General features: G+C 37.5%; 1 protein-coding gene across 1 annotated transcript; it reads right to left on the reverse strand.

Annotated features, from left to right (window-relative positions):
- Nucleotides 1–1,675: 1,675 nt before the first annotated feature.
- LOC129282960 (uncharacterized) lies at nt 1,676–21,092 on the reverse strand. The gene is made up of 11 exons (XM_064114779.1): nt 20,710–21,092; nt 18,221–18,583; nt 16,862–16,997; nt 15,732–15,903; nt 14,366–15,219; nt 13,801–13,950; nt 13,318–13,433; nt 10,835–11,039; nt 9,044–9,319; nt 6,826–7,004; nt 1,676–6,358 (listed from the first exon to the last, which is right to left on the reverse strand). Exons 2-11 carry the CDS (start codon nt 18,563–18,565, stop codon nt 4,862–4,864), a joined length of 3,930 nt encoding a protein of 1,309 aa, XP_063970849.1. The 5' UTR covers nt 18,566–18,583; nt 20,710–21,092; the 3' UTR covers nt 1,676–4,861.
- Nucleotides 21,093–22,251: the final 1,159 nt, after the last annotated feature.

The raw sequence follows: 22,251 nt of genomic DNA on the forward strand, positions 1-22,251 counted from the left end.
GGAAACTGGCCAGGTATGAGTACTTGAGGCGCTATTGGTTTGTGTCTGCTTTAATGGCTTTCTAATGACTTGTAAATCATAAAGGCCATGCAAACCAGTAACCTTTTATAGCCTCACCTCTAGACCTCAACTACCCATCTGATCATGTTCATTACCGACAATGCAACACTCTGAGAAGTGTAGTCTTGTAATATAGACCCACTTGAATGATAACAATAACTCACTACTCAACACATTCTTATTGCAATAATTATGTTGCCAAACATGAAAACAGATAACTTTCCTCTGAAAAAGAGTTTTGTTTCTTTACATGAATAAAAATTATATGCTACCATATTCTCTGTATTGTAAATATTCATCTCAAAATGTATATTTTAAGACTAGCTATAACACACATAGTGGGAAACCACAAACAGTGTTTGTTGGTCATCTCACTCCCCCTTTAAGAAACACTCAAAATCTAATCACTGTCATTACCAATAAGTTAAAATTTGATTGTCAACGAGTCTTCATTCATTGCAAGAACAAGATAATTCAATGCATGTAATGATCTAGGTGACCTTTGAGGTTAATGCCCCAAATAATAATCTGAAACATTTATATAGTGCTCAATACATAATGTTTCTAAGAGCTTAAGTTTCTAAGAGTATATTACAATGTTTCTAAGAGTTTAAGCATGGCCTGTCTTGATCAAGTGGTTGAGCATTCAGAGAGTGTACTGTATTTCTACTGGGTACCCAATTTACTACGCAAATGTGGAAAGTGGCAATTGTAAACAAAGGCCTTACCAAATGAACATGATGATCGTCATTCCTGAGAACCAAGTCTTCATTTGATTTGTACGCTCTACTTAGTTACCATGACGACAACATCAACACGATGGATAGATGGGGATTGGAAAAACATGTATCTGGCAGCTACCTTCATTGAGTGGGGGCATAAACATTTGGAACAAAGTAATTGTATTTCAAAGGTCTTCATCTCTCTCTTAGGTGATCCCTCCACTGTTTTGGAGATTCTCAGAAACGAATATATCAATTCCAGTCCGATAAGTTAGGGATTCAACATCAGGTTGGAGCGGTGGTCATGAATTTTATGTAGAAAAAAGAGAGATTTGAGGAGCAGACTATTATTCACTTCGGATGGGAGACTACATGTAGGTTGATGGGTTAATAGGGTAGCACAGGAAAATTGGTGTGGATCAACAACTGTTCATGGTAAAAATAATGGTAAATAATAATGGTAATAATAATAATAATAATAGTTGGATTTATAAAGCGCTCTTTGCCAGAGGATACAAAGCGCTGCTATTATTACCCCGGCTTTAGCTCGAGCTACCATCACCGGCACTCAGTGCATGCAAGGAATTACTCCTGCCGGGTGCCCATTCACCTCACCTGGGTCGAGTGCAGCACAGTGTGGATAAATTTCTTGCTGAAGGAAAATACGCCATGGCTACGATTCGAACACATGACCCTCTGTTTCAAAGGCGAGAGTCAGAACCACTAGACCACGACCATAATAATGGTAAAAACACTTGTATACCAGTACATGAAATCAAGAATATGCATGACATCATAAATATACATTATAAATATGCTATGAGTGAGCTGATGATGGCACAAAACCCACTTTCCTTTTTTTGTATCATTACATGATTTTTTTCTCTTTTTTTCCATTTCATTACGGGTACATGATTTCTTTTTAAACATGGGTACCAAAATATTTCCATTTTAACAGTGCACATTATAATAAAAATTCTTGGAGCAGAAAATTCAGCAGAACTATAATTGAATTTCATACAACATACATGTATATGAAAAAGGCAAAAGATAACATGGCATGGCTTATTCATGATACAACACATAACTATCTCAGAATCATACAAAACCTAATGCCATAACAATTTCAGTAATTAATTTGTTTGATGTCACCAATCTATTCAAATCAATAATTTTCCTGCTTGAGTATCCCTTTAATCTACCTCAATAAAAAGTTGAAATAAAAATGGAAATACCATATGTGCATGTTCCATAGAATTACTTCAATAATTAGATGTATTCTTAGTTAAACATTTGGGTGCCTTTCATATTCAACATAAATATTTTTACTATACACAAAATACATATCAGTAAATTTTCTACAAACATGCATAAAATTCTTGTATATCATGGAAATAAGCACAAAATATTTATAGACCCTCTTCCACATTATTGGTTATTTTCCTATCTGTACGAAATCATCCGTTCATAATATCTATACTCTCAGCTCATGAAACCTAAGTGCAAGGTTAACTTTGCGTTAAGTGTATGTGCGCAGTTATAATTGCTTGGCAAGGATTGCATTTCTAGACATGAATGACCATAAAACAGGAGAACAGGCAGATAAAATCCCACAAGAGTTACACATTATACAACTGTAATTTGACTGCAGACCTGCCAACCTCTCAGAATGATAAATTCTCTTCTGTGATCCCTAAAACTCTATTTTCCATCAAATAATGTATTACATAATCCAATGTACCTACTGTAGATAAAATATAATAAATCAAAACACATTCATTAATATGTATAAGAAGAAAATCTTTCTTTTTTTCTTTAGCTCTAAACCTAAAATGATGTTTGACCTTGATCAATATATACTCTCATTTTCATATTTTCATTTAAGGACGTTCCACAGTTAAAGTGAAATCCATGTCATTTTCACCAAACTTTGCACATAGATACTTTAGAACCTTAATATTTGAAATATGCAAAAATTAACATAGGTCCATGTGCTTGATTTTTTGCTATAGAGCTTCAAAGTTCACCTAAATTGATGTTCTTAAAAATTGCGCATTCAAAAGAATTTGGCATTTTTAGACCGCCCAAGATTACTACAATGAGTTTAAACCTTTATTACTCAGTCAAAATACATGAAAAAGTCATCAAATTTCGCAAGAGAGTTAATAATTGTATCGTTAGAATGGAGAATCTATTTATAGTGCTATTTGTTTGCAAATTTAAGTTTGACAGCACTGCCAGTTCTTAAAAATGGCGTAAAAGATAACAAAATCCCAATCTAAAAAATGTGAAATTTCAGTAACAAACTACAACGTACAATAAATGCTGCACTTTATTCAAAATCCATGTCATTTTCACCAAAATTTGCAGAGTTGTAAAGGAAGGTATACCTAAGAGGTACAAACATTAAAAAATAGGGGTTCATGTGCTTGTTTTTAAACTATCAGCATTTTTATTAGAGCAAATGTGCTTTTTAAAACACCAAAAATGCGCCGAATACTTTGTATCTATGTGAAGAAAAAATCAAAACCACTCTCCCATTTATTCAAACTCGGGGTAATATTCGTGATTCTTGGCAGCACTGCAGAGTAAAGTATTTTGAAATTGTAGATAATTTTTTTTTAATCGTCCATGGAATAATTCAATTTTTTAGCTTCATGAAATAACACATCGGATCTGCAGTTAAAGGGCAGAAGATGAGAAAAATCAGCTCATACCCGCAGCTAATTAATCACCTGTTCATCCATTGTGACGTCAGCGCGCAGAGTGTAAACTCTGCGCAGATCATAATGCGCACAAACATAACTGTGGAACGTCCTTAAAGGTAAATGCTAGTTTTGGTAACGATATCAAAATGAGTTCGTACAGAATCCAATGAAATGACCACCAAAGTGTCTGTTTGTATAAATAAAACGCATGTGCCAAAGGATTCTGGAAGAAATTGTGTAATTGCTTAGAAATCAGCAAATAAGCACAGGATTCGGGTAGAGCGTCGGGCCCGACGCTCAAAGCAATAATTATACACTGTCCCACGTGCGCTTATCTGTGTTGGGGAAGTTCAGTCTGAACATTATTCAGCGTAGATTTCTAGATTTCACAAAGTTCAGTTTATGTAACTGTACCAGATCTAGATCCTCGATGATATTCTGACAATTAAGCCTGGTTTTACAGACTTTCTCATGAAATCAGTGTTTACTGCAACTACTGGAATTTCTCTTTAACAACACAAATACATTTCTTAGTTTTGAACAACTTTTCTCAGGACTATAATTTTTATTTTGTGGATGAGTTGAAAATTAGCAATCCATATGGTCAAATTCAACCTTGGTTAATTGAACCAGAATACGGTACATTATAAGTACAAATCTGCTTGTTAACAAACAATAACTCACATGGATCAGATTATCAATGAATACATTGCTCTTGAGATGTAATAACTTATGGCAAGAAAGGGCAATAACACCTTACCAAATTATTCGCTGTAACGGGGGGGGGGGGAGCTTGGGTGTATGACATGAAAGAACTCTTAAATTTATTTTGACATTTAGATTAAAGTTTGTTCATGCATAACTGTCCTCTGCTTACGTGATAAATGATGTTCTACTGTGCCATTAGCTGATTTTTATCAACATTAGTACATCTTTTTTTTAGATGTAGAATATGTATGAAAATTGGGGTTGGTTGACACACTTTTTTAATATATATTTTTTGTTGCCAAAATCGAAATTAAAAAAAATATGAGCTGGCAGGATTTTAAAGGGGCATTAGGTTTAGACCAAAGTTGTTTAAAGGCAACTCGGCAGTTTACATTTGAGTCTGTTAAAATACATAATTTCATAATCTTTACTTTAAACATAATATCACTTATATTCTTGAATTTAATACGCAAGAATATTATATGCTTATGCCTGATATGACATTACATTTATGGAATTTCCCCCCCCCCATTCTCATACTTGTAATTCACTGTGCAAAAGCTATTGTATTGAAGCTTAACCATAAGACATGTTGCCCAAGTACCTTGATTAATGCTGGGTAATCTAGCTGGCTGGCTATGTGGCAGACAGCAAGAATCAAAGTCATTCCTCAATGTTCTCTGATGGGGAATCTCCCCTTCTTTCATCAGTACATGGCTCCTCTTCATCCGAGTCTAGCGCCCTCTCGATGGCTCTTAAGTCTACACTGATGTCATCTATGCTGTCTCCTGTGTGTTGGGAAAGTGATGTCCCTGACCCATGAGAGGGATCCATAGAGAAAAGGGAATCCTCCTCTGTCAAGGAGCTTCTATGACCCCCATGACTAAGGTTCTGAGAGGACGTACTGGCAACAGAGTCAGGCATAGCAGCATCGGTCATGAATAATGCCGGTGCAGGAGAACAATGTTCCCGAGCTTCTGCAAAGGTACCGGCATGGTTGTCTTCGGCGAGTGAATCAACATGGGTCTGATGGCGAAGGCTCCGTGATGAGCTGCTTGCAACAGGGTCCGACATGGGAGCATCGGTCATGAAAAATGAGCCGGATGGATTGCAATGCTCTTGAGGTCCAGCAAATGCATCTGAATGGCTGTCTTCTTCTTCCAGTGAGAAGGATTGGGAGTTGTAAGTTGGCATCACCTGGACTGCAGAGGACATGGTTGGCCCTTCACCTAGATCAAAGAGAGGTGTTGTCAGGGATCCATCATGGATTCCATCATCTCCTTGAGGGTCAGAAGAGGTGTAAGCGTAGGACGATTGCAGGTGAGGTTGGGTGACTGAAGAGGATGAAACATAATTGTCACAATCAAGAACTATGGATGATTCTTGAGGGACAGAAATAGCTAGTTGAGACAAAGTGCTGCCCTGCTGTTGCTGATCAACTGCCATGTCGGAACTACCTTCTGATGTCTCCCCCTGGACACCATACACAGACATTGATGATGAATGATCAGGTGGTATTGTCGGCTTGGTTTTCTCTGAAATGGCACCTTGAACCATCTGTTGCACACCATCTGTTGGTGGACCTACACCTGGCCCAATCTCTTGGGTGTTACCAGGTTGTACTTCATACAAAGTCACAGAAACAGTGTGTGCTAGGGAACCAGAGTCAAGCTCCCTATTAGGAAGTCGGCTAACCTTCCTTGGCACCCGCTTCTTTCTCTTTGCACTTCCCAATCCTCTTGAAGGTGGGCTTACGAGCTGAGCCATGTATGAAGGAATAGGCTTCGGTTTGATAGGTCGCCCACGAGAGCTTCTCAAAATCCTTGAGGAAGTCCCTTCCTGAACCTCTGGCATTTGACGTCTCCTCCTTGGGGGAATGATTTCTTGCATGTCTCCAGGAGCAGTGGGCCTTACAAAATGTCTTTCTTCACTTGATTGGCCAACCACTCCTGCTATGCTGTCCAAGCTATTAGGCCATGACTTACGTCGGAATCGCTCATACCGCTCACAGGACTTCAGGTGTCTACTGAGATGGTATTTAGTGATGAATCCTTTGTTACAAATGTGGCATTGGTAATCCCTTTGTCCACTGTGAATCTTCATATGCCTTATCAGCTGGCAGTCTTTGTAAAATCTTCTGTCACATACAGGGCAACTCAACTATAGAGACAAAAAAAAGAATGAAGGAAAACTATTAACTTCCAGTAAGAATTTGGGTTTGTAAAAAGACATGATCACCAAGATGAACAGCTGAGAAAATTTGAAGGGATTGATTTGAATATCACTTGGAATTAATCTCATTTGTACACAAAAGAAGGGATTTATTGCCTGAAAATTAAGTGGGAGTGCTTTAATTCATGCTGATGCTTTAATATACATTTGTACTACAGTGGAGTATCACAAGTAGACATTTTGGAATTCAGCAATAGTAGATGTGGTTATTAGAGTAAGAGAAAAATAAATATTATGCCTGTAGTATAATTATAGGCTCATAATCATGATTTTGGTAGTAATTGCAAGAACAAAAGCTGGACGGGTAGAAACGAGATGGATGGATGAGCCAAAAACATAATGCTCCTGACAACCATCTACAGTGGGCAGAGGCATACAAACACAGTTAAGCTTACTTTCTTAGTTTCTCTATGTTGTTTCATGTGATAACTGAGATCACTCTGTCTACCAAACATCCTCTCACAGACGAAACACTGAAGGTCTCGTTTTCCTGTATGAATTATCTGATGAGATACCAAATGGGCTTTCTGGCGGAAACTCTTGTTGCATGTCTCACAAGTGAACTTCTTCACTCCTGTAACAATGATCACAATTAGGCGTTATTACTAGCAATGGTAACATAATAATAATAATAATAATAATAATGGATATTTAGAGGCGCTAAAAACAAAAAGTACCATAGCGCGTACAATGTATGAATAATTTAACATGAATAATAATTTAATAACTACAATATTCAAGATAAAAAGGGAAATTAATTATTGAGGAAAAAGGTATGTCTTAAGGGAAGATTTGAAGCCAAGAACACTGGAAGCATTTCTTATAGAAAGAGGGATAGCATTCCAAGTCTTGGCAGCTGCTACAGCAAAACGTTTTTCGGCAGAGGAGAGTTTTGACAAGGGAATGCAAAGTCTGCATGTGTCAGTGATTGAATAACATAGCCTACTATTGAGGGAAAGAGGCTGCATCGTTCGATATCTTCGCTGTTACGAGACTACAAACAGTGCAACAGAAAAAATGACCATACCCTCTTATCTTGCTTTTTTTCATTTGTGCCATATTTACCTCCTGGTTTTGTGAGAATCTCCTTAAGGACAGTTCCGTACAGTAATCAACCTTTTCAAAATGCAGACCCCATTTTTCTTCAATCTTCAATACTTTACTTTATGAACGGCCTTAACAATTTCAGAGCATCAAAACTTTCAGTAATCACACATATCAATTTAGGAAGATAATGCTGAGAAATTGAACTTTTGTTAAATTTTCCAACATGCTGGAAAATTTACCTCAAAATTTCCAACTTTCCATCTTCTGTTCATTTGGTCGTACTGGCATTTTATCCAAATAATAGCTTTTTCTAATCTCCAATTATACTGCACCCATTTTACTTGATCTAACACCTATTAATCTATAAGTGACCAGCCACTCCAAATAAAAAATAGGCATTTATATAGCGCCATCTATCTAGAAATATTCTATTCCGAGGCACACAAGAAAAGAAAGAATGAGAGACTTTGGATGAGTGTCAAAGTGCCAAAAACTAATACTGTTAGAAAAGGTAAGACTTCAGTTAAAAATTTGAAGGTCTCCAGTGATGGTATAATTCTTCAGCAAATTATTCCAGAGAGAAGGTGCTGAGGCAGAGAAAGCTCGCGCACCATATGCTACACGTGTCTTGGGAGTCCTAAGAAGTTGCTGGTGTGATGATCTTAGGCTATGAGCTGGTGTATAAGGCATGACAGGGTTTTGTAGATATTTTGGTGCCATACCATTTAACACTTCACAAGTGAGAATAAGCAAATAGTAAGTCGTCAGGGAAGGTTCTCTGTAAATAGCCCAAATAGTAATTTATTTTCAAAAAAACAAATAGTTATAAAAAAACATCAACTTATCTTAACTTTTTTTTTCTTTATATTGTCAAAATTTCAAGATGTAAAGAAAACAAGATACAAAAGTTTCTTTGACTCAAGTGTTTTTCGACTGGTTGGAATTTCACTGAAATTGCGCAGTGTTCACATCTCATGCTTGAGTGAACCCAGGACTTCAAACGTTGTTTACTCCTTATTTTTAGGAGCTCTCGCTTAGATTCTTCTACATTCAATCAAATAATGGTCTATGTTATCGTTGATCAATTTTTGACAAGTCATATATCATTCAAAAGCTTAGGATGTGCCTTTTCAAACTCAATGGAAATCTCAAAATTCATTTTGGGTTTTTGTTAGTATTGGAGTGGATGGTCACACATGATATATTTAACTATTTATACACCAAATCTAATTTGCAATTGTAGAGGTGTTATGGCTCAGTGGATAAGTCTCCGGACTTTGCACCACAAGGTCCAAGGTTCAATTCTCATTGCAGCACTCGCATCCTTTGGCAAGGCATTCATCTACATTTGACACTCTCTACCCAGTTAATGGGTACCCTGTAGGAATTCCTTGAGAGATCGATGCGCCTGATCAGGGTAGACATGATAAAGCCAGGGTAATAGTATGCATCACTCAGTAGCATTGTATTGAGCGCTGTCTAGATGTTGCATATTATTATCATTATAATCATTATTAATTGAAAGTATGTTTCTTGCAAAACCCGACAAGTTGATGCACACCATACCTGCATGTATAAGTGAGTGAGCCCTGAGGTTACTACGGTCTGTGAATCCCTTGTGGCAGATCTTACATCGATGCGGTTTCACCCCAAGATGCGTCAAGAGGTGAGTTCTTAGCTTGGATGATGAGGAGAACACGTAGGAGCACACGTCACACTTGTACATCTTGTCTTGTTGAGAGGAAGGGTGGGCTTCTGCCATGTGACACTGTAGGTGAGTGTTACCTGGAAAACTCTCATGGCATTTCTGACATTTCATGGTGCCCTTATAGTCCCTGATGCCTGAAATAATCAAATTGTTGACATTTACAGAATGTATCACAGATAATAATAATTTAAATTGATGCTATGTAATCTATAATTGAGAAAGAGGCACATTTCTGCTTTATCCAACAGTTACTATGGTAACAGTGGTTCTCAGCCAATCACATTCAAGGAAAGTTGTCAGATCTGACAACTTGTCGGACAAAAATGTTGATGAAACACTCACCAGGGTCCCGTAACACAAAGGTTAGCGATTAATTGTACGCTTGATTTTGACGATTGATTCTACATTGTAGTCAATGGAATCAATCATAGAAAAATGTTCTACGACCATTGCTAAGCTTTGCATTACCGGCCCCAGGACCCTGTCTTACAAAGTGTTACAATTGATCCGATCATCTGATACTTTATAGATATCCAACAGTGACAAGGAAATTTGCATGATTTCCTTTGTAAACGAAGAGAAGTACACTGAATATTCAAGAAAACACTGAATGTATAATTATATATTACATAATAATAATAATATAGGATTTCTATAGCGCACGTATCCACCTTGCTAGGTGCTCAAGGCGCTCCTATATTACCCCGGCTAAGCTAGTCTACTGATTCCAGTGCGCACAGCTTTTTGAGGAATTACTTCCTGCTGGTACCCATTTACCTCACCTGGGTTGAATGCAGCACAATGTGGGTAAATTCTTGCTGAAGGAAAACAGGTCATTGCTTGGAATCGAACCCACGTCCTTCAGATTGAAAGACAAGAGTCTTAACCACACTGTGCTGCACTCGACCCAGGTGAGGTGAATGGGTACCCGGCAGGAATAATTCCTTGAATGCACTGAGCGCCGGTGATGGTAGCTCGAGCTAAAGCCGGGGTAATAATAGCAGCGCTTTGTATCCTCTGGCAAAAAGCGCTTTATAAATCCAGCTATTATTATTATTATTATTATTAACCACTAGACCATGATCTAGAAAATATTTAGAACAAACATGTATTTTAGATGTTGACGTTGCTGGATTTCCATAGTTGTGGTTGATCGGATCAATCTTAACCATTTGTAAGACAGGGCCCAGAGCTACTGCGTTACTTTTTGGTTTCAACGATAAAATTTGCAATGAGGTGTATACGACCAGCCCAATTCATTTGGGAATGACAAATTTTAAAAATGCAAAGACACGTCTATTAAATGCTTCCTACTCTTAATTGTTCTTGAATCTATTATTAATATATGTGTACTTTTCTCTTTCTTTCACTGCCCTTTGGGCACTCTGCCGAGTGGATTTGGCGCATTACAAATCCCATATATTATTATTATTAATATTATAAGGCCACTGTCCCCCATTCAAAAGCAGGGTTAAAAAACAAAGACAGGATTTTCACGACAACTATTATCAGCTAATGGGCTTGCCGGACATTGTTGTGTTGTTTTCTACATTCAACACTTAGCATGAAGGAGTGCATTTTGTGGTGGGGTTCACAAATTTTGAGCACAACTATATGTGTCTGAAGTTGGCATAGATATTCTTCTTTACCTCTTAGTCTTGCATACTCCTTGGAATACCACACAACGAGCTCTTCACCAGGTTGAATTTTTGTAAGTGATGTAAAATAGATGTGAGCTCCGCTCTGAAATGCCATTAGGTTGTGGTCTTTGGACATCTTAATAAACATCATCCAATTAGAACAACTCTCATCGTTCGTGAAGAGAAGCTGACACAATTTTCTATCAGAAAATATCTGTCACATAAAGAACAAGAGAGATTTTTTCATGTTAAAAATTTCAAGTTAATTTACCTGTGTTCATAAAAAGTTCAATTTGTGATAGAACCAGGGCTGCCAACCTTCTACAACAACAACAAAGTATTCTTAGAAGGAAAAAAAAGTATTTTTTGACAAAAAAGATAATTTTTTTAAATTTTTTCTCAATGTAACAATCGACAGCCTGCTGTAGTGAGATCGGTGAAAAAACATGTGAAATGACTTTACTTGAAAACTTGATAATTCATCCTTTTAAACATGTGCCAGTATGCAAGAATTTACTTGTTCTTTTTAAGCAACAAGTTACTGGCCTGAAAGTGATTTTTACTAGTTTATGACCGTCGGACCGGCGCTAGTGTCACACACTGTATAATACATACTCCATGATTGGAAATTTTAAAAGAAGTAACAAATCATACAAGAAAATATTGGTGTATTCATAGCAAAAAAGAGGAATAAATACTCTAACAAGTGGAATGCCTCTGGCTGTCTCACCTGCATCATGCAATTCAATATAGCAGCAGTGCTGACTTTGAAAACTACTATAAAATAATTATTCACAAAAACACCATTCATATAATGATACAATACTACGTTCATTGACATTTGATGTTGATCATGTGACCTAAAACTTGTCAGTGATACTTGATTCCCCCTATATCCACATTTTATACACTATATCTATAAACTTTGAAAGTTATGACAGCAATCTAATAATTACCTCTAAAATGGCCAAAGTTCAATGACCTTAAATGACCTTTGACTTTGGCCATGTGACCTGAAACTTGCATGAGATGTTCAGTGATACTTGATGACTCTTATGTCCAAGTTTTATGAACTAGACCAATATACTTACAGAGTTATGATGGTAATTCAACAAATATCCTCACCATGGCCAAAGTCCATTGACCTTTGACCGTGGTCATGTGACCTGAAACTCACACAAGATGTTCAGTGATACTTGGTTACTCTGATGTTAACGTTTTATGAACTAGACCAATACACTTACAGAGATATGATGGTAATTCAACAAATACCCCCAACATGGCCAAAGTTCATTGACCTTAAATGACCTTTGACCTTGGTCATGTGACCTGAAACTCGGACGGGATGTTCAAAGATACTTGATTACTCTTATGTCCAAGTTTCATGAATCAGATCCATAAACTTTCAAAGTTATAATGGTAATTCAACAGATACCCCATTATGGCAAAAGTTCATTGACCTTTGACCACGGTCATGTGACCTGAAATGCGCACAGGATGTTCAGTGATACTTGATTACTCTTATGTCCAAGTTTTACGAACTAGACCAATAAAATTTCAAAGTTATGATGGTAATTCAACAAATATCCCCAATTTGGCCAAAGTCCATTGACCCTAAATGACCTTTGACCTTGGTCATGTGACGTAAAACTTAAGCAGAATATTCAGTAATACTTGATTAACCTTATGTCCAAGTTTCATGAACTAGGTCCATATACTTTCTAAGTTATGCTGTCATTTAAAAAACTTAACCTTCGGTTAAGATTTTGATGTTGATTCCCCCAACATGGTCTACGTTAATTGACCCTATATGACCTTTGACCTTGGTCATGTGACCTAAAACTCAGGCAGAATGTTCAGTAATACTTGATTAACTTTATGGCCAAATTTCATGAATTAGATCCATATACTTTCTAAGTTATGCTGTCATTTCAAAAACTTAACCTTCGGTTAAGATTTGGTGTTGACGCCGCCGTCGGAAAAGCGGCGCCTATAGTCTCGCTCTGCTATGCAGGTGAGACAAAAAGGGAGCGGTTGGCATGTCTGAAGAACATAATCAATAAACAAGCATGACACAAAAGAGAAGATATAACATAAATGAAGCTTGATTTCAACTAAATTACATAAAATTAAACTAGCTACATATTTACAGAATGGCATTAATCAAAGAGACTTGAGGAATTAGCAGAAGCTTGAAAAGTATTTTTTAATAATGAATATAGAAGAGATGAACACCATGCACCATGGGAGATTCATGAAACTTCTACATTATTGATCAAGCAAAACATTCAAAATAAAGTAAGTCTATCGACCAACTACAACTTTTAAAGGGAAGCTTAACCATTTTGTTTGATACATGTACCTTATGTATTATTTAATGTTATATCTTGCAATATTCATGGTTGAAATAAATTGAAATTGAAAAAAAAATCTTTAAAAACCAGCTCCTAAATAACATTAAAAAATACTGTATTAATAATGTGATTTCTTACCCGCCATGTTTTGTGGCCAATTGCATCTAGGTCTGTCGATGAATTGACGTCAGCAAGTTTTCCAACCACAGGTCCAAATCGAGTGTTTGGCAGAATCTCCCGCTTGGCGTAGACTCCTTCAAGAAATACCAAAATGAAAATTAATTGCATGAGAGACTTGGCCAAGCAAAAATTTGGTAGTAACTCAGCATCTCTTTGGTCTTATTTTACAACCTTTAATTTCATACAAGATACTCCATTTCATACAAGATACTCATTTTGCAGCGAACCCCTCCATTTTTTCTCCTTTACCCAAACGAGGTAATTCTAATTTTGTCACTCCTTATTTTTCTTCAAAAAAATAAATGAACACCCCAAAAATTGTTAATGAAACTCTCAGTTTTTTATGAAGTTTTTTACATTAGTTTAACTACAGAATATGATTTACCAAATTTAACTTCTCATTTGAAAACTGCCCTCTACTGTTTTGTACCATACATTTACCTGTCTCGCCTGGAATGGCAATGGATGGTTTGAGCATCAAAAGATCCGGTAGAGACTGCCTTGCTCTGGTTTCAACTGCCTTGTCTGCAACTACAACAGCAGGTTTCTGATGAGGGCAGCATTTAACAATAGATCTACAGGAAATACACCCTAATCAAGATCAAAATTAAAAATTAAAATTAAGGTTAAACCGTTGCCAACTGAGAATTTCAGAAATCAGTATTCAAAACCTGGTTCATGTTTCAGAGGTATTGATTTAAAAAAAATCACAAACCCTGATGTGTGTTGTATTCAATACTGTTCACATGAATAACAAAATATTAATCCAGGAAGAAAAAATAATAAATTAGTGCAGACACCTTCATGATATCTACATGTATAATCTGTGACTAAAAATCATTCATTAATATTTCCTGTGGAATAATAACACATGTAATATATATGTCATAAAGACTGAGTCATCAATTTAGTCTGTAAATTCTGAGGGTCAAAATACAAAGGGAGAAGGAGCAAAATGTGTACTCGATATTACATTTATGGACTGTTTCCTATCAAGACTACTTACATGATTCTAGAATTTTATGTTTTCTGTTCTGCTCTCCTGGCTCGTTTCTTGACTTGACCCTTACTCTAGAGGTCATAACCTTTGACCTCTCCTCACGATGTGAGATCAAGGGTGGTCCAGATGTGAGTTTGACTACACCAGGAGATATCTGCTGGGGTTGTAAGTTGACAAGTTCAGGTACCAAACCTTGATTCAACAGAGCTGGTTGTAGATCTAAAGAGTTGGTCAAACCTCCGAGGCTGTTGCTGGTATGGCAGCCCTTTTGAGAGGTCAAAGGTGACAGCATCTGGATTTGAGATCCGAAGTTGAGGGGAGGGGAAAACAAGTTGATGTTTGAAACACTGGTGCTGTTCCTAAGAACAGACGGAACCGTAATGTTCGAGCTTGATGGCATCGGCACTACCTCGGACTGTCCTGTTTGACCAGCGGTCAGTCCTGTTTGAGCATTGGGCAGTACACTAACCTGACGAAACGGTGACACCTGAGACTGTCCACTTTGTCCAGTGGGCAGTACGCTGATCTGAGAAGGAAACGGACCCACCTGAGAGGTCAAAGGTCGTAGCTGAGATGGTCTAAGGGTGTTTGGGAGAATCATGACAGGTGCGTTGTGCTTCATTGACCGACCAGTATTGACTTTAGGGGATACAGTTGATTTAGCAAGGGTGCAAGGTTGGGACAAAAGATGGGTGGAGTCTAGGGGCATCTGTGTCCTGATTGGTTGAAGGGCTTGCTGCGGTCCATTAGACTTTGTGTGTCCTGGTATAGGGTAGGATGTCCCATTGTTTGGTAGATGGATGGCGATGTTCATGTTTATATTAGGTGTCTGTGGTCTTATCACATTTGGCAAGCTGGTACTGGATGAGAAATTAAATAGAAATGCAAAACAAGCCTGTTGAGACATGGTGGAAAAGGGTTCAATATCATCGTCTACCATGGTTTTTTTTAGTCAGATATTTTGACACAAAAAATACTCATATTGATATAGAGCAAAGTGACTAGTTCCTTCAATCTATGAATTCCTAATCGGCAATTTAGATTGAACCTAAAAATTTGCATAATTCTAATTTGTTATCATTTTGGTAAATCCAATGCATTACGGCATGTACACAACCAGTCAACATATGAATACAGAAGTTAGTTAGTGACTGAACCCCATCACAAAATGCACTCCTTCATGCCGAGTGTTGAATATTGACAACAACGCTACAATAATCGGCGAGCCCAGCAAAACAAACTTTATTGAATGCTATATTTTATCACTTGAATTCACAATTAAATATAACATAGCAGAACATGAACACTTTTAAATACATACATTTTCTGGTGGGGTTCACTAACTTTGGAGCACCACACAATGTAACCCTACCTTTGTGTAGTTGGTAGAGAAACTGAGATGGGAGCGCCTTGTTTGAAACCAGAAGACGGTCGGTATGTGATGGAATCTGAATTCCCAGTGACAGCCTTCAACAGACCATCATTGTTACACTGTATAGGAGGTGGTATTTGGGCTTGTGTTGGAACTAGAACCCAGTTGGAACCTGAAATATATACAGACATACAGTGTATAAACATTTACGAGGATGATGATGATGGTGGTGATGATGATGATGATGATGATGATGGTGATGATGACGATGATGATGATGATGATTATGGTGGTGGTGGTGGTGGTGATGACGATGATGATGATGGTGGTGGTGGTGATGATGATATTGATGCATATAAAATTTTGATTTTTAACCCATGTACCTTTGCAGCCGTTTAAAATTGAAGGGGTAGTGGTTCTTTCTGTTAAGACTGCAAGAAATCCTGGTGTTCTGATGATCAGTTTACGTTGCAAAATCACATCAATTCTAAATGTGGTTTTGCGACATATGCATTGCATAAGGTTTGGAATATATGACTGGTCATAAAATGATAGAGATACCTCTGAAAGGTTTATGCATGCATTTGCCACGTGCCACTTTAATAGACTACTGCAATAGTCTATTCTAGGCAATATATCAGATCCTCAACTCCTGAAACTTCAGGTCTTTAAAAACTCAGCTGTTAGGATTGTTACCAGAACAAAAATATATGAATCTGTATTATTTGTATTAAGAACCATGCATTGATTGTCAGTCAGTTACATATTTAGTTTAGGATCTTGCTACTCTCATTTCAGTGTTTTGTAGATTGGCTTTAGAATCTGTCTGAATCACTTGTAAATATGAACCTAATATGAACAATTATGAACCTGTTTTTTGTCAAGACAATGTTTTATAGTAAATGGGCTTGTGCATTCAGCGCCATAAGTCTGGAATATTATCCCTTACAATTCCAGGCAATTCAAATCTGCACTGAAAACATATTTAACTGATCGTATCATCATAGCATTAGCTTTCCCTCCTTATTATTCCTGATGTGCATTGAGACCTTTTGAAAGGGATATGCGCTTGGATAGGAACAGTTAGTATTACTATTATTACACTATACAAAAACAAGTACATGTACTACCTGATTGTTTTAACATGTAGAACCTCTTTGGCCCTTGGTCTTGTGGTTGATTGTTGGCAGAGCTTTGTTTCTGTTGAACCACTCTCTGCCCTGCCTGAACTCCTGGATTAGGTACAAGAACTACTGGTCCAGGAGTCTGTGAAGTCACAGGGATCAAAGAAATTATGGCCATTAGGTCATAACCATGAAGTAAGTGATACCTGGACGTTTTACCCGGTATGTGGAAAGCTTTTTTCTCATTCAATCCTACTTCTTTACAAAATGACTTGCATTTTAACAACAACAATTATTTCTTTGTTAACAAATTTTCGGCATTACTCCTGTTTGTTTAAGATCAGTATGATCGATCTGTAATGAAAATCATAAGATCATTAAAAAAATTAAAAAGCCTCTTAATTTACTAACAATTATTTCTTTATATAAAGAATTTGATTTTTTATACCTTGTATTGTTCACAATTTTTTAAATCAAGAATAGAATTGCATGGTGTCACTTTAATGAGATTAAAGAGAAATTCCAGTAGTTGCAGTAAACATTGATTTCATGAGAAAGTCTGCGAAACCAGGCTTAATTGTCAGTATATCATCGAGGATCTGGATCTGGTACAGTTACATAAACTGAACTTTGTGAAATCTTGAAATCTACGCTGAAAAATGTTCAGACTGAACTTCCCCAACACAGATAAGCGCACGTGGGACTGTGTATAATTGTAGCTTTGAGCGTCGGGCCCGACGCTCTACCCAAATCCTGTGCTTATTTGCTGATTTCTCAGCAATTACATAATTTCTTCCAGAATCCTTTGGCACATGCGTTTTATTTATACAAACAGACACTTTGGTGGTCATTTCATTGGATTCTGTACGAACTCATTTTGATATCGTTACCAAAACTAGCATTTACCTTTAAATGCCTAAAACGTCCTGGTATGAAAGCACCTTTTTAAAACAAATACATTAATATTTTTCACAAGGAAAAACAGAACACAAGAATAAATTCACATTAAACAATTTTTGGGGGAAAACAACATGGTGCGAACGATTTCCACTGAGTTTTGCAAAAAATTTGTATCAATATACCTAATTTGGGAATAAGATTAAAACTACATGTAGAAATACAATAAGCAAGTATGTACATCTCATTTTCAAAATCCAATAACGATTTTCTAGGCAAAAACTCCACATGTAGCAACACTCTATGTCTGTTACTGTAAGTGGAAGCTAAAACAAAGAAGGGGGATTGTCAAATTTGACCTAAAAGGCTGGCTGAAATATGGTCAATTTATTAAAACTTTTTAACCCCCTCCCCTTCTTCCTTGCAAATTTATTCAAATAAATCAATTAAATGCAAGTTTTTGTTCACCTGGGTATGAAAAACCGGTTGATTGGTAGACTGCTGATGGATCGGTACTGGAATGTTTGCCTTGTTCGAAGATATGGTAGTCGCTGGGATGCTATTATGTCCTTCAGCCAGCCTCCCTCCGAAAGTTCTCCCACAATAAGAGGAGCATGGCTGCACCACCTGTGTTGTACCACCACCAGGGGAAGGTAACTTACCCCCCTCACAGAAGGGAGGGGAAGCATCAGGATGATCGGCAGGTGGTGGGGAGGGGTCTAAAGGAACTTGGCCTAATGCGGTAGACTGGACAACTGCATTGACAGCATTGCTAAGCTGATCAACGTTGATGGTTGCTAGTGTGTCGTTCATTGTAATCCATGCCCTTTTCTTTTAATTAAAAAAAAAGAGACACAATTTTAGAATCACTGGTAACTAAAATAGGAAATAATATACAGCCTGAATGACTGGATTATACTCTGGGGCAATTCCATAAAATGATCAACCTTTTTGTACTTCCTACCCCCCCCCCCCCCTCCCCCCATTTTCGTCTGTCTTGCTTGATTTACTTCACTTCATTAACAGTTTTGACACCGATTTCTATATCAAAGTTATTGATGGTAATAATGCGCAGCTAAAATAAATCATTTTATCAACAATTAAGCAACTATTTTGGGGTCTAGAGCGCGATTTAAATCGCCGAAATTGATTGCCGTGCACAACTCTACGTGTCCGATATTTGGAAACTGTGTTTCGTCTGTGTCCGATTTTTGGCAAAAAACAAGCCTCTGGCTCTGGTAGTAAGCAAATAGTTTCCGTGTACCAGAATTTTTCGAATCTATTTTTTATGACATTAATATTCAACATTTGTACTACGGAAATAAACATAAAGTTTAAAAGTTTTTTTTGGGGGGTCCAATTATGCTTAAAGCTAAATGAACGTAGTTGCAGTAAAACACTGATTTCGTGAGAAAGTCTGTAAAACCAAGATAAAGTATTGATATATCATCGTGGATCTAGATCTGGTACAGTTACATAAACTGAACTTTGTGAAATCATAATATCTAGCTAAAAAACACACTGAAGATCGCCAACACAGTTGGCTCAGAACCATCTTTTCAAGAGAGTCCTTGGGATTCCCAATACTGCGGCTAACGAATGTGTCTTCCTGCTAACCGGTCTTCTTCCCATCAGTGCTAGAATAGATTATGAAAAGCTTCTGCTCTTAGGGCAACTTCTTATTAGATCAGATCAGGTTTGAGTATGGAACCTTCCTTCTAGCACTGCATGCCAACACCCGAACAGTCAAGTCCCTTAGGTGTATTCTTCAGAAATATGGGCTACCACCACTTGAAGACCTGCTTGTCAACCCCATCCCATATCGAGCGTGGAAGCCCACCATCAATAAGGCCATCAACGATCATGTCCAAGCTCAGATGGTCCAGGGAGCCACTTCCAAGCCTTCTCTTGTTTGCTGGACACCGAGGCCCTTCACTGATCCTTTGGAGCTTTACCCCAAGGACCCCCCCCCCCCCCTCTTCCATTATCCGACAAGCCTTGACTGTGAGAGCACAACTCCTTACATCAACATACCTTACCCAGTCCAGGCTCTGCAAAATTGGGAAGAAAACAGACCCAACTTGTGCCCTGTGTAAACTTGAAGAGGACACTACAGAGCATATCCTTACCAAATGCCCATGTACCCTCCACCTACGCAACACCCTCTTGGACAAGATAAGGAATCTCCTAAAGGATTTCCCCTCTTCAGCAACCTCCTTCAATACCAGCAATCCCTGCCAACTCACAGCAGCCATCCTACTACCCTATGATGCTTCCCTCCCTCACCCGTTAAATGCCTTGATCCTAAAAGCTACCCTGCACTTTCATCTTTAAGCTGCATATCCTTTTCTTGTCCCTTAAACCTGTCAACTCTCAGTAACCTGCCTGTCTTTTAATCCCCCTGGACTTGACATTTACCAGACTCATTGACTCAAGAATTCATCAAAACGTAATGTTGGGGAAGTACAATAAGAAACAAGATGGCGGCGTAAACATCGGGCAAGTCTCTTCCGTCTTTTCACAATATTTTTTCATTTTTTTGATGAATTCTTGTTTTAAAAATAACAACGAGAGCGTAGAAATGTCGGAAATGAAGTTTTATCCCATTTACATGATTTAGAGCTAGATCTTTTAGAAGGAAAGTAGAAATCTCGGGGGGCGAAAGTTTCAGGGTTTTTTGCGGTACACGCAGACGAATGGGGAGGACTGCCTGGCTTCGTATGAGGGTAAGTAACCTTACATTAGTAAATGATTTTTACTCTCTAGAAGCCGCCTGGCTACCCACAACTGGAATTTATCTTTAAATGTCCGATATTTGGGCACTAAGTTTAATTTAAATTTTAATTTTCTTCACTTTTCACTTCACCTCTTTCACCCCTTTAACTTAAGTTTAAGATTAAAATGCATTTTTTTAACACACCCCTCTTCCCATTATTACATGTCTATATCATATATACCGGTTAGGTTGGAGACTTGGAGTGGGACTGCACAGGAGAAACTGGCAGGCTTTCTCTGATCCTGACCCTGTCGGGCTCGCCTCGGCCTCGGCTCGGACTCGATCGCTGCTGAAATCACAAACAAAAAAACTAAACGAGTGGGACCGTCAAACGATTGTCGCTGAGCTAATAAATTCTCCCATTTCTGGTAGATAACTGACTTTCTGTCCTCTCATACATATGATGAGCATATTAAATGTGATTTTGTGGCAAAATAGTTCATGAAACCCAATGTTGTTTAACTTCAAGAGGTGTTTTCAGCGAAATTCAGCCCCTTTTTCGTGCAAGCACCTGTAAACAAAACAAAGATGAAGTTACTTATAAATTTCACGCTACACCAATATATATAATCAAAGTGTACCGTATAGCCGAAACGTCCAATCGAAAAAGAAAATCAAAACGCCAAAGAGGTTGAAAATTATCTTTCGGTAATTTGTAGAATATATGATACTTTTTTTTGTTTGATGCGGAATCCTACAAGATAAATCAATGAAAATGTAAAAATGAATACCCAGACGTCAAGTCAGGCCCTAGATGTAACCATGATGATGAATCATTTTGTTACTTTTATGTAACTTTGTTTGTAACTTGCAAGGCTTAGAAACAAACTAAAACAGGCCTTATACACAGTAAAAACGCTGTTTAAGATTTTATACAACGCTGTTTACTATATGAACTTTACAGTATTTGTTTAACCGTTTAAACAATCATGTTTAATTTATTGAAAATTAGATATTGAAAATTAAACTTTGTTGCTTAAGATTTAAACAGTTTAAACAACTGTTTAAACAATTGTTGTAAGGTTCATATATTAAACAGCGTTGTATAATTTTTTTTTACTGTGTATGAAGGGGATTTTAAGGGTGTTTATTTTCGACTCGCTATATGATCCCCCCCCCTCTCTCTCTCTTTCTTTTCTCTCCCCCTCCTCCTTTTCTCTCCACCCCCTTCTTCAGCAAATAGATTCACAAGTTCTGACTTCTTGAAGGAATTTGATGAATACATATGTGAGATATCACTATGTCCAGGAAAATTGGTGTTATTAGGTGATTTCAACGTCCATTGGGAAGATATGAATAAAAATGATGTGCTTCACATGAGGAACACCATTTCTTCGGCTGGGCTCATTCAGCATGTCCAAGGTCCAACACACAATCTTGGTCATACTTTAGATCTAGTTTTTACCAGAGATGACTCAGTTATCTTACAGTGTCACACATTCGACACTTGTATTTCTGATCATTATATGATTCGTTTTTTATTGGCTCATCAGAAATCAGAGCCAGTCTCTGTTACTTCTTCCTTACGTAATTATCGCAAGATTGATAAAGCTCAATTCAGTAATGCTTTACTTGACTTAGTTTCATCTCAACCAGAAGATTTAGATAATGTGTCTCTTTTTGACTGGTATGTTTCTGGCGTCACTAAGGTACTCGATACCTGTGCACCATCTTCAACCAAGTCCCGCCCTCTGAAGCGACGTAGACCCTGGTTTAATCAGTC

The sequence above is a fragment of the Lytechinus pictus genome, unplaced genomic scaffold (genome assembly GCF_037042905.1).
Source record: "Lytechinus pictus isolate F3 Inbred unplaced genomic scaffold, Lp3.0 scaffold_20, whole genome shotgun sequence".
Taxonomy (NCBI): domain Eukaryota; kingdom Metazoa; phylum Echinodermata; class Echinoidea; order Temnopleuroida; family Toxopneustidae; genus Lytechinus; species Lytechinus pictus.